This window comes from Embiotoca jacksoni, unplaced genomic scaffold (assembly GCF_022577435.1).
Source record: "Embiotoca jacksoni isolate LCO1_2020_lvr unplaced genomic scaffold, fEmbJac1.0.p SCAF_2, whole genome shotgun sequence".
NCBI lineage: Eukaryota > Metazoa > Chordata > Actinopteri > Embiotocidae > Embiotoca > Embiotoca jacksoni.
Window position 1 is genome coordinate 13379395 of NW_027185340.1, and position 14104 is coordinate 13393498.

At 40.2% G+C, this 14104-nt stretch overlaps 1 protein-coding gene across 2 annotated transcripts; it reads right to left on the reverse strand.

Annotated features, from left to right (window-relative positions):
- Positions 1-1227: 1227 nt before the first annotated feature.
- marchf4b (membrane associated ring-CH-type finger 4b) lies at positions 1228-13347 on the reverse strand. Of its 2 annotated transcripts, none has more exons than XM_069154657.1 (5): positions 13056-13347; positions 11977-12676; positions 4694-4816; positions 3750-3942; positions 1228-1809 (listed from the first exon to the last, which is right to left on the reverse strand). In XM_069154657.1, exons 2-5 carry the CDS (start codon positions 12397-12399, stop codon positions 1394-1396), a joined length of 1155 nt encoding a protein of 384 aa, XP_069010758.1. In that variant the 5' UTR covers positions 12400-12676; positions 13056-13347; the 3' UTR covers positions 1228-1393. The 2 variants fall into 2 exon arrangements, with proteins under 2 accessions (XP_069010758.1, XP_069010757.1); XM_069154656.1 differs by having other exon boundaries at positions 4661-4816; positions 13056-13345.
- Between the last annotated feature and the right edge of the window lie 757 nt (positions 13348-14104).

Sequence of the window (14104 nt, forward strand, 5' to 3'; positions counted from 1 at the left end):
CATATCACACCTATTGTCATATTTTCTTTGATCATGAACCTTGGATAGAAAATCTTTGTGTGACAAATTCAATTGTTGACATCTTGCTGCAGTGTGATCATCAGCAGTCTGACTTAAGTGGGCCGGACCTGCACGAGAGGTTTGCAAAATCTAGAAAAATAATGTCTTACCTTTGTGAATGTTAAAGATCGCAGAGGAGACATTTGATTTTCTTGCACCAGATTCAGAGTATCAGCTAAACTGCTGTACTACATACGATTGAAGCCACATTTCTGTGTGGAAATGTGCAATGGTGATTCATTCTTCATCAGTAAAACGTTATTTCAGAGGGATATTTAGATAAGAAATATCTGAAAACCTTAAGTTGATATAAATACATTCCACGTTTTGAGTGCTGCATCTTTGTATTTGCAGCCTTAACACAACAAAGCATCAGAACAATGGACAAAAACCCATAGTGTGTCATGTACATCACCAATAGTATTATTTTGACCTATGATAAAAAAAAAAAAAAAAATCTAAATGCATTCTACGTAGGTCTGTCACTATTTTGACTGAAATTTGGATGAATATTTAAAACTTCCAGACATTTTCTGTTGTTCAATCTAATTTAGAGGATTGTGCCATTTTGGTTTGAGCTCTCTGAGTTCTTTTGCATCGCAGACACACGTCCAGATACAAATGTTAACAATTAATGAACAGGAACCTAAACCCATTCTTTACTGACAGTATCGGCTCAGCTCGGCTCGGCTCGGCTCGGCTCGACTTGGCTGAACTCTCTCTCTGATGGTATCTGGTAGCTGATATTATTTTAGTTTCACCTTTGATGAGGTTCCAAGCGAGCTGAGATGTTGAAACACTGCAGACCACAAACTTCCACAGTGCGACTGATTTTGTTGAAGGAATTTTGAAAATGATGTCCCGGCAGTTTCATGCATCATTGCTATAGCAACGCCACCACCTCGAGGGGGTAATAATTGCAGTGAAAATTACGTCTAGAAAAGTACCTGATGCCAAAAGCGAGTAGAGTAGAATCGGTATCAGCAGTGTGTTTGTTGCTTATTGGCTTTTTTAAATTGCCAGACGGGTTGTCTGTGTCAGAAAAATTATGGCTATGGCTAAAAAAATATAATAGTGAAAATATTGACCATCTTGGACCGTCCATGCACTTCACTGAAAGTCTTCCTTTCCCCCAAATCCTCAAAATGAAATGTTTCCAACCAAATCTGTAAATCAAACCACTTTTATTCAATCAATGTAAGGACATCAGAGATGCATTTTGAAACAAACAGGAACATATTAATCCAGTGCAGTTAAGATAGGACCTTTTTTCAACTGTCAGCTGGTTCATAAATCTTTCCTCTCCATGTGAGATAAGGCCTCATCGGACTCCTCAGACTGTAGTGACTCTCATGACCAGCTCTCTTGTGCTATTGCTGGGTTGGCTGCGGGCCTCCGGCGGCCTCAGGTGGCTCAGCAGGTGGAGGATGTTGTAGGGACAGTGTTGGTCTGGCACTGCGCTGTTGGGGTCCAGTTCTGTCCCCAGTCCTCCCGCAGCCGTCACCATGATCGTGGAGGTGGTGCCGGCGGCTGTGGAGGCCACCACCATCAGCGAGGAGGTGGAGGTGGACACTCCTACCCCAGTCTGGTAGCCCTGGCTGGGCTGAGACAGAGTCCTGTCTGCAGTGGTGGCCTTCAGGTCGCCACTGTCCAAAGACTTATCATAGTTCAGGACCTTCCACTGCTGGTTCACAGCCTGCCAGCGGTGGAAGATACGAAACACAGAAGGTCCCTCGTGGACAATTAATGCTGTGGAGAGCAGAACATCAGTTAGACAATGTCACTGTCTGGCAGCAGTCGTAATGACACTACAAAGTGATATATCTCCCTGCAGTGTAAGATTCAGTGTGTTAAAGCCTGCAGGAAGTATTAGCTGAGGCAGAAGCAGAACAAAACAACTCATCTCTAAAGTGCCGCACCACAACCCTCAGATAAGATCTTTATTTCTTGGAAAAAGCAGAGACATGGAGCAACATCTGACACAGCGATACTCGCCACTTTTAGATTTAGCTTAGCAGAAATGATGCATCTGTTCTCTGGGGTTGTTCGATAACATCTTATCTCAGTTCAAAATTGCTTATCGATTCATGTTCATTGCACTCAGTATCTAGAAAATTGAAATCAATCTGTAACAACAGATGCATGAACCTTGATTTTACTGCAGCTTTTTCACATGAAAGTCTTCCAAAGGGTAATACAGGAAGCTATGCATGGTTTGTTTAGTATATTTATTTATACTACTTTATTTTACCCTCCATTTTGTATTTATAAGCAACATACAAATATTGAATATTCCTTATTACACACTTTATTGTAGTTTTAAGCATATATAAGGTCTTTTTAAGTGTTTATTCAGGTTATTGTCAAAAACTTAAACTCCTCCTGCATCCAGAGCTGGATACTTGCATAATAAAGAGATTAATGAATGGCATTATAATATAACAGTTGTAATAGTATAAAATATATGTTCGTGATGGGAGACATTGTAATGGTCAGGAATACTGTCCATTAAACCACCTAAAATGTCCTTAAATCTTTTTATAACTGCATTGTAGTGTGTTTTAAATCTATTATGTTCATATGCGGCTTATATATGAGAAATGGGGGGATGTTAAAGTGTACGTAGACCATCATACAGATAAGCAATTGTAATAAACAAAGTATTTTATTGCAGTTTAGTAGTCTGTCACATTGCCCCGTTATATGAGCTGTTACATAAGGCAACGACCTTAGTGACAGCAGTTTATTGAAAAAAAATGGTGTCGCTTTTACTTAACTCTGCTTTCCTCCTACTCTGGACTTTGTGGATAAGTGAAAGTCAGGTCTTTGCTCTTTAACATCTACCAGGTGACAAGTTAATCTCCGTAAAGTGCAGAGTTAATGACTCCACAGTCAATCCTCACCACCAAACCGGAGACAATCAATCTCCTCTTCCTCTCAGCCTGCTGTCTGCTGCAGCGGCAGTCAAGAGTTTTTCTTAATGTGAGATTCCATCACGCAGTCATGAAAGACACGTGGGCTCTCGAGAGCTCCGGAGAAGGACAGCCGGCTTAAAACGGATGCTTTAAGTTTCCATTTGGACACACACACAAATTCACAAAACGTTTTTTTTTCACTGTGTTATAACAGTGCGCAATGGTCCTCAAAGTTTGCCTGAATTTGGTTTTGCAGCTTTTTTATCATATATTGAAATACATTTTAGTGTATGCAATGACTTCAGTTGGTGCAAAAACGGACTTCCGAACATTTAAGTTTGATTTATAAAGTAAACTTTAATGCAGCATTTCAGCATGTTTTATATAGTAACTGAAATAAATACAATATTACCGAAATATTCATTATTTGGCAAAACAATCATGTATGTAATTATTGAGCCTATTTAGTCTCCACACTCTGAATATTGCTTTGAAGCAGCTGATTGTGCTCTATAGATTAATTGCATTGATTGTCAATAGTGTAAATTGTTCATGGCTTTCACAATAATTTGTGGACAGATGTCAGGTATGATTACCGACTCTGCTGAACACTTTTGACATTTACTTTTGCCTGTTGAAAGCAGCTTGATTAATGTGAGCAGACTGGAAAACATGTATTATTATTCTCAATTGTAAAATTGCTCCAACTCATTCCAAGAGGAAGTGTAAACATTTAATTTGACAGTAATCAGTGTTATCGCATTAACACCTCACCGATGCAGACGACATCCATGAAGCCGTACATGCCGTAGCAGATCTGGAAGAGCAGATCTTGACGCTGCCAGCGGGCCGACGGGCTAAAAGATGACCACACCAGCCAGGAGATGCTGGCCATCAGGAACAAGGACCCCAAGATGGCTGCTGCTATCTGCACTTTCTCTATTACTGTCAGGGAGATGGCCTGCCACTGCAAGAAGACACAGTACAGATTAGTTTTTTTTTTTTTGTCTTATTTCTCTTTTGACTTGACTCAGTACTGATAGAGGCCAAAAGCAAATAAACACAAAGAAAAAAAAGATGTAAACATTATCAAATTTATAGGTAAAAAAAATCAACAGAAAAATTCACATTATAAATTAATCCAGCTAATTGTCAGATATATATTTATTTGACTCCAATAAAAGCATCATGCTTTAGTATCAACTCTATGAGTTACAAAATCAAAAAGTCTTTCACACATCAGTGTTGCCAGGAAAAACCTAAAAAAAAAACAAGAAACATTGCTTCTGCAAGCTTTCTGTTCCAAGGATCAAAGGGGAAAAGCTTTGTTTAATTCAAAATCTTTCATTTTTTTCTGAATTCCTCAATTTATGATCAAAGCAGAGCTGCAGCTGCAGTTACTCAGTCTTTTCTGAAAACAGTGTTTTAGGTTTTACGTTCCAAAATAAATTCTTCTATGAAAACCAGAAAAGCTTCTAAATGAATCCCAGAGGAAAAGTTTCATTCTCCTAACAAACATAACATATCTCCTAACATAGCAAAACATACATTTTTCATTACTCCACTTGGTAATAATTCCTAATTTGTAAATATTTTTTGCACAACCTAATAAAAATCGTAGCTTGTCACCCAGCTTTTTTTCCCCTCTAAATTTCTACGGCGTGATTTTTACACCCACAGCTCACCTGTAGTGGGTTCTTGGTGCTAATGGCAATGACCTGATATTTGTAGTAGCAGAGCTCACAGGCCCAGGAACCCCTCTCACTGATCCATTTGATGAGGCAGGGATGATGGGTGCAGCGCACTGACCCACTGCACCGACACGGGCTCAGGAGCTCCCCCTGCAGGAAAGACGTTGAGTCATTCAATACATGCCACCCATTACAAGAGATTTTGATAATTCCTTCCAAGTTAGTGCATAAATATACTGCATGTTTTCTTTCAGTGGAAATACAACATTGTACTGAGGAATATTTTTATACATTTTCAGAATAAGCTAAAAATGTAACAAAAATACCGCTCTACAAAATTTGAGAATTGCAACGTTTCCGTGCTTATGAGCAGAATACTCGAGGGAGGGATTCAGATGAAATATCTGCCTGCAGCACTGATATTCAAAACTGCATCGCCAAGATAGGACGCGTGGCTCCTCCTTGTGGTTTGCAAGAGCCTTACTGAGCGACCGAACAATTGCACTCTTAACTGGCCCATGTCTAAAACATTTTAATTTAATTTGATCTTATTACAGACAACAGTTATTACACATAAACATCACATTACAGCGATGTAAAAACAACTCGGTATCACACCAAATCGTGTAGTACACCTGCCAGTCCCCTAGAGGACAGTGTGTCAGAGTCACGGCTTTGGCTCATTAGTTAAATACCATGCAGGAAGAAAAGCACATGGCTCGTGTTCGAAAAATAAAACAAAACACGTGCTTAGGGTTTGGGGGAAAAAAATATGTCGTTAGGATTACAAAACAAAACTATATTACTTAAAAGAAATCTGCATCACCTCCTGGGTGGAAGTCCACAATTTATGTTATGTTATCTTTCGCAAGGACTAGCTCCCCTCCAGTGGTATGGTGGGTGTATTACACACTTTGTCGTAATACTGGGCAATGTAAAAATTAGCTTTCAACCATGAAAACATTTTAGAAATCAAATTTGCCTGTGTTCAGCCACATAGGTTGACGGGACATAGCATAACGCTAACGTTAGGTTGGGTCTCGGCAGACGTTGATTTTAACTGCGGAAAGAGGACATTTTAAAATGTCCACAAGCTCCAAAAGCTGCTGTTTTGGTGCACTTGTTTAATAAATGTATGAATTTGTTTTTGAAACAGGACCCTACGTTGTTGTTATTTAGCCTTTCTGAGGCTACTCAGCAGTCACTGACTGGCAAACAATTCTTAGTTTACTCATCTTATTTACCACCTGCAGTAACGCTTTAACATTCAATATAGTAAACAAACACAGTATATTTATATTTCTTTGCTGCTCTTTGTACCTCTGTACATAGCTTATTGACTTTCCAAATGGTTTTTGTGCACTGTTAAGCAAGCAGGCACACACACACACACACACACACACACACACACACACACACACACACACACACACACACACACACTCACTCACTCACTCACATTGAGTACACAGCATCAGTTTTATTAAAGCAGAGCACCAGTTCAGGTGTGAAATGAAAACAGCACCTTACACCTCGTTGACAGGCAAAATACTTGATTACTGGTACTGCTGAAAGTGGAGGATTAGTGACTGAAGCTTCTGTGAAAGAAAAAATCCCAACAAAACTGCAAAATACTGCACGTACATTATACTGACAGCTCCTGAAATGAATAGAGTTGTCATATATACATAGATATTCCTGTATAGTTATAAATATGGTGACTTCAGGCCATTTCCTCCCTTCTCTTTATGTCTTTGCCTTGTTTCTCTGCACCTTAACGTACAGAGTTGATGTTAAACTTAAAATCTTGCGTCTGGTTGTTCTGTATTCAGGAGACAATTTTAAACAAGATCCAATACTTACTGTAAAAGTATGGTTTCTATACAAACATGTCATCTTTCAGTGACATTTTTTGAACTTGCTGTCAGTCAATCCAGATGTCAGCGTAACTGAGGGCATTTCAAATCCTGTGTCAGCTTGGTGACAGCCACACACAGTGTGTTTGATGTAACTGAATATCAGAATAACAATGCCTGTGTTGTGTGTTTAACCTGTCGATGGTCTTAGACGGTATGTTGAAGAGACCAAGTAGATAATACCATGGGGGAGTCTCAAATACGCATACTAAACTTGCTATTTTGAGTGCCTTTACATGAACACGTAAGGTGGCGTCCAAGGCTGGATGGTGTAAAATATATTGAATATGAATGGCCACCGCCTTGGCAACATAGTGAAAGAGTAGGGACCACCAACCTATTTTCAAGCTCCTGAAATTGGCAGTCGAGGAACCTGCAGCTGTTGCAAAAAACTGCACTTTAAAAAAACAAGTTTTGCACCAAGTACCACTACACTGCTGTAGGATAGAAGCCAGCAGCATACGTTAAACAGATTTAGGAGTAAAATGACTAAAAGCTGGAAGATATGTTAGTAAGTGATGCTTTTAAATGTTGCTGCCATTATTTCCAGTGAGTGAACAATGGCCATGTGGAATTTGAGACAATAATACTGTGTCGAAATTCACACACTACGCAAGTAAGTGTGCTGACATGTAAAGGGCTACATGTAAATCTACTAACCAAAGTACACGAGTTGAGTCACAGCCATGACCTTTGCTTCAACACCTTAACACAGTTGAAGTAAAGGTCTGTATATGCTCGGAGGTCAACGGTGGTTAACTCTTGCATCACTGAAAATATCACTGCTGTCAGGTGAAGCAGCTGAGATTTAGCAGCCCTTCCATTTTTTTTAGCCTTTCCATCTTGTTTTCAACTTACTCATTTCAGTGCTACAACATTTTAGAAAACCAAAACATTTTGGGTTTTCAGCCCGTCATACTCTCTTAAATCCTTCAACTGAAGTGAAACCTTGACGTTCACTAAATTTGGCATCACACGGTTTTCACTTAGGAGCAATATGTGCTCGGCCATATTCTTAACCATCCATTCTCCTTAAGCTGTACTCAGCCTGAGGAACAGATGAGGGTTTTATAATCTCACCCTGGGCCCCAAGCTCATTAAAATATATTACTAATCTTGTCATATTGGATATTGATGATGACCCAAAAGATGATGTAAGCATGCCACCCTTTTTAGGTCCTGATATGCACTAAAGAAACGTGGATCTATATAATTCATATCATGACCTTCTTGTATAGATGTTTTAATCTTAATGGGACTGAATAAAAAGCCTCTAGTGAATGAAAAAAATAAATCGACTAACTGTCTGCTGTAAGAAATCCCCCCTCCCCTTCTCCTATCTCCAAGCTGAGGCATTTCATTTCTAAGATATTGATAATTCAGTATTCCCTCTCTGTCTAAAGATTATAGGAAGCAATGCAAAATACAGTAAAAAAAACAACAGCAAAACATTAAGTTTCCAAATTATTTCTGCACGCCTTTATTGTGCTGACATCTCAGACAGACGGAACAGCACCCCGGTTGATGAGAAGAGAGGGAAAAAAGCAGGGAGTTAGAGGAGAAAAGGCCCATCTACAGATGGCCAGGGTGGGAGTGTATTGGCAGGAGCACCAGAACACTTCTGCCGAGTCCAGTGGGACTCAGGCCGCTCACTGTGACTGGCCTGATGGCAGCCAAGAGCTGAAACCTAGATCATTCCAATACAACTGAGGCTGGAGAAAGAGCAAGAGAGACCGATAACAAACGTGGCACTACAGCACACGCATACAGAAAGTGATAACTAAATGTCCTTTTGTTGATCAAACAGAAATAATCACTGAAAAAAAACCCACAATAGAACAATGTCTTAAAAAGATACGTCTGATAACTTTAGCTGTTTTATTCCATTTCTCTGAGCTGTGTTTTCCCAGAACACCTATTTTCTCCTTATAAAATTAGATCCTCTCCTGATATATATAATGACGTGAAAATAAATTAGAGACGGCGATACGCATTTCTTACGGGTCTGGAATCAATGGAAGTGAACTCCATTAACTCTAAGCAAAGGGAAATTGTAGTGTAATGAACTAGCTCGCACATAAATGGAATGAAAGTGATTTTTACAATGACCAATAATATTCACGCCACAAGCAGTTCTTCTATAAAAACCTGCAGTCATCTGAAAAACAGCTTCATATATATACTCTACATTGCAATCATATTCAACAAGTTAGAGGGAAAAGTTCAAGTAAAATTTAATTGAAGGTTATATAATTTCAAATGTATTTAGCTATAACGTCGTTCCACTCATTGCTGGTTTTACAGGAACACTTGGGCCTGTAGGGACAGTTAATAACTCCTTAAAAGGAAATTGGGTAAAAGAGAAACAAGGGTTTCTAATTTAAGTTTATGAATTCACAGCTCCTATAGACAGACCTCAGCAAAGCCAAAAAATGTCATGTGCTTATATAACTTGTTTATATCCCATTCCCAACAAATGGCAGAGCAGCCATCCCGTCTGTGATGGCATACAGAAAACATAGTGCCTCTGCGCTGTATAGGAAGAACGATGCTAACTTGACCCCTCGAGGCTTCTCATCGTGCCTCAGACAAACATGCTGTGCCAGTGCATTATCTGTGATACGACTTAAGAGGGAAAGCAGATGGTTTTTTTCTTTTCTAAGCTGCAGAGACTCGTATACCTCCAACATACAGCTGAAGTTAAGACAAGACAAGAATGAATAAATTTTAAATTTAAGACTGTAGTTCATGATGCTTCAGGATTCCTCATGGAAATATGCCATGACTTTTTTTTTTTGTTATATATTACTTTTTATGTTTCCTTTATAAGTTTGTGCCCTGCACGAATACTTCCTAGAAATCTCTATGATCCAAAAATACAGAAGAAAAATAGCTTATTCTTTGAGCAACAGTGTCAAGATTAAGTCTGAAAGAAGAAGCCTGAATAAAGCAAGCAGAGTCCTCTGTGAAGCTAAATAGAACTGATAATAGAGTAAAATATTTCTAGTGTCAGCTGTTTATAAAAAAGTAGTTGAATAACCTGAAGAATTTAGGTAAAAATCTGACATTAGATCACCTGTTTATTATATTGTACATTATGTGTCTCAAGCAATAGTGGTGTCACTTAAAGAATTAGTTAAGTTTATTTTTTCCCAAATCTGTCTCAATAAATAACTCCCATGCTCACACAGTATATGCATGAGTTATTTGTCAGTATAATCATTCCTCCTGTCCATACTGGCCATTAAGTGATACCTTCCTATGATGATTTCAGTATAAGAGATGGAGAGCAACATTTACAGTTTTTGAGTAGTGCAATCAAAAGTCTTATCCACAGTTACCATGAATGTAATGTGAAATGCTGCACAGTGTCTCTCTGTTGAGCTGTGGAGAAGTGATAGTATCCCATTGAGGGAATTTCATACTCTTGTGATTCTTCTTGATTTTAGCTTGCAGGCTTCTGAAGGGATCGCTTCATAGTGTGTGTGTGAAGAGGAATGATTACAGTGGCCAATGCCTCTTTAAATCTACATTTGAACATTCGTGTACTGAGACAAATTTAGAAAGAAAAATGTGAATCTATCCTCAGAAACAACAGGGCTTTGGTTGTGAATCTCACCTCAAAAACACGGACAGGGATTCGATTACACAGACTTATTACATTGCTCGGTGTCATATTAAATCAGTGCACAACCATTTTTTCAGTGGTTGCCTCTCTCAGACACTCAAGGCCCATTCCTAGTGGGATGCTTGAGGAAAGCTATGTCTTTTGCTCCCTTTCTTCACTCTGTCTTGACTCTCTCAGCCTTGGGGATGGAAGTGTTTTGGAGGTGGATTGTCAGATCAGATACTGGCTGCCTTGGTCTATGTGACATCCTGGAGGCTAAGGGAGAATAGAGGATAACTAATGTCCCCACTGCATGTGACACACAGACAGTCCACTCATCTCTCTTCTCAAATGGAGCCTCATTCTCCTTGTGCCCATTTACACCTCAGCAGATCCATATCTGGACCTCACCCAAACCAACAACTCAGAGTCGACAGCAAGAGGAAGGCCGGTGAGAGATAAAAAACTTGCATAATGATAAGACAACATGAAATCAAGTACTATTGACTTGCTGCAATGTCTCAAGGAAGCATTAATGAGATGTGTTGGAGGAGGCCATGGGAAATACAGCACATTTTGAAGGCAGTACTTTATATGCGCAGCAGAGTCTGCTGACTATCTGTGGAGTTTTTGAAAAAAACAAGGATGAGGCCTTGTCTTCCGATCTCATAACTAGACCCCATGTCAGTAACAATTACAAAGTCTGAGCTCAGAGGTGGAATGATGCACAAAATTGCTGTTGGAGTAATTAGCTGATGAAACATAGACAGATTATAGGCTATACAAAGTGCATTGACCATGAAATGATACAGTGAATCTGCTGGCTGGGTAAAGGAACCATAAGCACAGACTGTCAGATAAAAAGTTATGCTCTACACCTCAGTCGTCTTGCTTCTTGATTTTTTTTTTACAACCTCCCTACCTCCATTACCAACTGGTGAGGTGTGACATATTCATCAATGTGGTCTCAAAAGCTCTGTCAAACAGTGTAACTAATGTATCTGCAAATTGCTAAGTGTCTGCTTCTCTGATATAATTTAATCTTATTTATTGTCGCTATCTTCTTTCACATTTTCCTCACCTGATTGATGTAGTGTGACATTATCATCAATATGGCCCCAAAGCCGGAGGCATGCGGTGCGATTAACCTGAAGGCTCTTTCCTTCTGTTCTGTGTGCACCGTATTATTATTCTTTTTTTTTTTTTTGCTGTTTCTAGGTGGTGAGCAGCAGAGTGAGAGGTACGATTAGATTTTTTTTTTCATGCATCTAATGCTTCAGTGTGAATTCACATTGTTTGGCTATGATAAGTTGTTACTGAATGTATGTGTATCCTCCACACTTGTCTACCACAGGGACAAGGTCTTTCATTATCCTCCCACTGCTCGCTATAGCTGTCTTTTCAAGCCATGCAATGGGATGAGCGCAGGATGCAGTGGGATCCCTGCTCGGAGGGCTCTCCAGCTGTGTGGCCTGCCCAAAGACAGAGCCAGTTTTTTTTTTTCTTCCACAAGAAAACAAGCTTGACCACTGGATCCTCATGTAACAGAAAGCCTGCTTGTAACAGAGGAGCTGAGTCTTGGATCAAAATGTGCAACATGTCCACCACCTCAGGGTTACAGCATGGGGGGACTTGTTGCTATAGTTAACCTCTGCTCCTTGGACATGAAATATTCAGATCAGATAACATTATTTTATGAATCCTCAGAGAGAAGGTGTGGGAGAGTGATACTAATTAATGGATTAGATGAACACCACATGGCATAAATGTATTTTCCATTGACTTACATGTTCTGGCCCCTGGAAGCAGATCCTGCACACAGGCGTCCTGAAGCCACTTTCAGAGTAGCTGGTGAGGGAGAACCTCTCCTCCAGTTTGCCCTTTGAGCAGTCATCAGAGGAGCTGCTGCAGCCGCGCAGGGCCGCCGACAGCTCTGCAGCGTCAACCCAGCCCGCCTCTCCACTCGGTGGCCCGGTGGCTCCCGTTGCAGGTGGGGCACTCCGGTCCCCTGCGTGCTGGTGGCTCCGCGTTAACGTGTTGTTGTTGTCGGGGACGGTGACGCCTGTCTCATGGCTTTCCGAAGCTTGGCCACTCATGGGGGTCAGCGGAGGCAGCGGTGTCGGCGGTGCCGGTGGCCCGAGCAGGAGCACCCTCAGGTCACCAAGCAGGACGCAACAGCGGCTCTTCAGCATGCCTTGGCTGCGCAGCATCAGGCTGTCTCCGGCTAAAAACTCACAGCACCATGCAAAGGTGCTGGAAGAACCCGGTGTGTGTCCCCGTCATAAGCAAACACTTCTTCATATGTCGTGGGATGGGATAGTGGGGTGCCTTTTCCAGTGTTTAAAGCAGCCTTTTAGTTTTTTATGCTGATATATTCTAATCCTTTGCGTTCTATTGTCTTCCCACGAAGATGTAAATGCAAAAGGCAAATAAATTCCATCGATGCAAACAAGTGTCTGAAGCCATTAAGTTCAAAAAAGGAAACAGCTAAAAGAGGAAAGTCAAATGTTAGACCGATAGGAAAATGCATTCAAGTAATAATACTATGGCCCGTTCACTCAGTGTCCACTGTCATTTCATGGCCCTAATAGTCTGCCTGCTCTGTACAACATAAACTATCTAAGACAGGCTTCTCCCTCCACATTCACGACGAGTGAAGAGACCAAGAGCCAAATCTGCCTGTGGTACAATGAACTGAAATAGACTAGAAATCAAAATGTCAGCACTCAGTCTTCAAATGCAAATATTCCAACAACAATGAAAGACACGTTTCAAAACAGCAGAGCTCAGATTGCTGTCGAAGTGCTTTCACACCAAATTAAGTCAATCGATGGCGTGCCATGTTAGGTAGCAAAATCTGTCTTACCTGGCGACCGATTCCGATACGATTCACAGTTTCAGGGTTTTTTTTCCTTTCCCATTGATTTTCAGCGAGACTGCAGGTGGCTGGCAAGTATGTGTGAAGCTTACATCCCCGATTATCGAATTTCCATGCCCGAAGAACAAGCAGAAGGTTTTAAATCCGCCCGTTAAAATCCAACACGATTGTCGGACTGTCCTACTCCGGGTGAAAGCATCCGTAGCCCCGGATTCTCCTGTGATCATTGGCTGCTGAATCGCTGCTGCAGCTTCAGCACCATGATTCCTGGGACAGCTCCCAGACGCCACACGTCACCACCGCACAGTGATGCAAGCAGCCAACTCATTACTACAACTGTGGACTGAGACTAATACACAGGAATAAATAATACAAGGAGACATTAACTTAAAGGTGACAATGATGTTTTTTTTTTCAAATGTTTTCAAAGGGGGAGATGCTTTCTCCTGCACATAACGCAAAAAGAGAGAATATTAAGGTGTTGGTGGCTACAGTTAATACTTGATAATCAAACAATTAAATTACGAAAACACAAATTATTCATAATATCTCCACTGGATAGTGTCATTTAGCTCAAAATAAATATTAATGAGGTTAAAGTGGACTAAATATTAAAAATCATGGAGGCTAAAAGGGTGTAAAAGAAATGTTAGGCAGCTATACAAGTCCTAATAGCAGCATCACATTTTTGTCGATATAACTTGTCAGGAACACAAAATAAAAACAGTGTTCAAACCCCAGTTGTTGATGAACATTTGAGCAGCAGGGCTACAACTTATGTTTATTTTCATTATTGAATCATGTAGCCTACTGCTACTCTATGCACACTTATATCTTTGCACTACTTGTATAAAATCCAGTAAAGTTTGACCAACATTGAAAGACACTAGACCCAAAGGGAAATTTCTTAAACATACTTGGCTAACAAAGATGAAATTTGATTAATTTCCAATTCAGTTACTAATTACCATTATTCATGCACAGTTTTAAATTCTTTACTGCAGACAAATATTTCAATATCTAATTTAAATCCATTT

Excerpts from the sequence above, each read along its gene's own strand:
- marchf4b (XM_069154656.1), bottom strand. The coding sequence starts at position 12,399 with ATGCTGCGCAGCCAAGGCATGCTGAAGAGCCGCTGTTGCGTCCTGCTT. Across the intron at positions 4,817-11,976 it reads GCTTCCAGGGGCCAGAACAT|GGGGAGCTCCTGAGCCCGTG; the intron begins GTAAGTCAATGG and ends TCTTTCCTGCAG. Across the intron at positions 3,943-4,660 it reads GCACCAAGAACCCACTACAG|TGGCAGGCCATCTCCCTGAC; the intron begins GTGAGCTGTGGG and ends GTCTTCTTGCAG.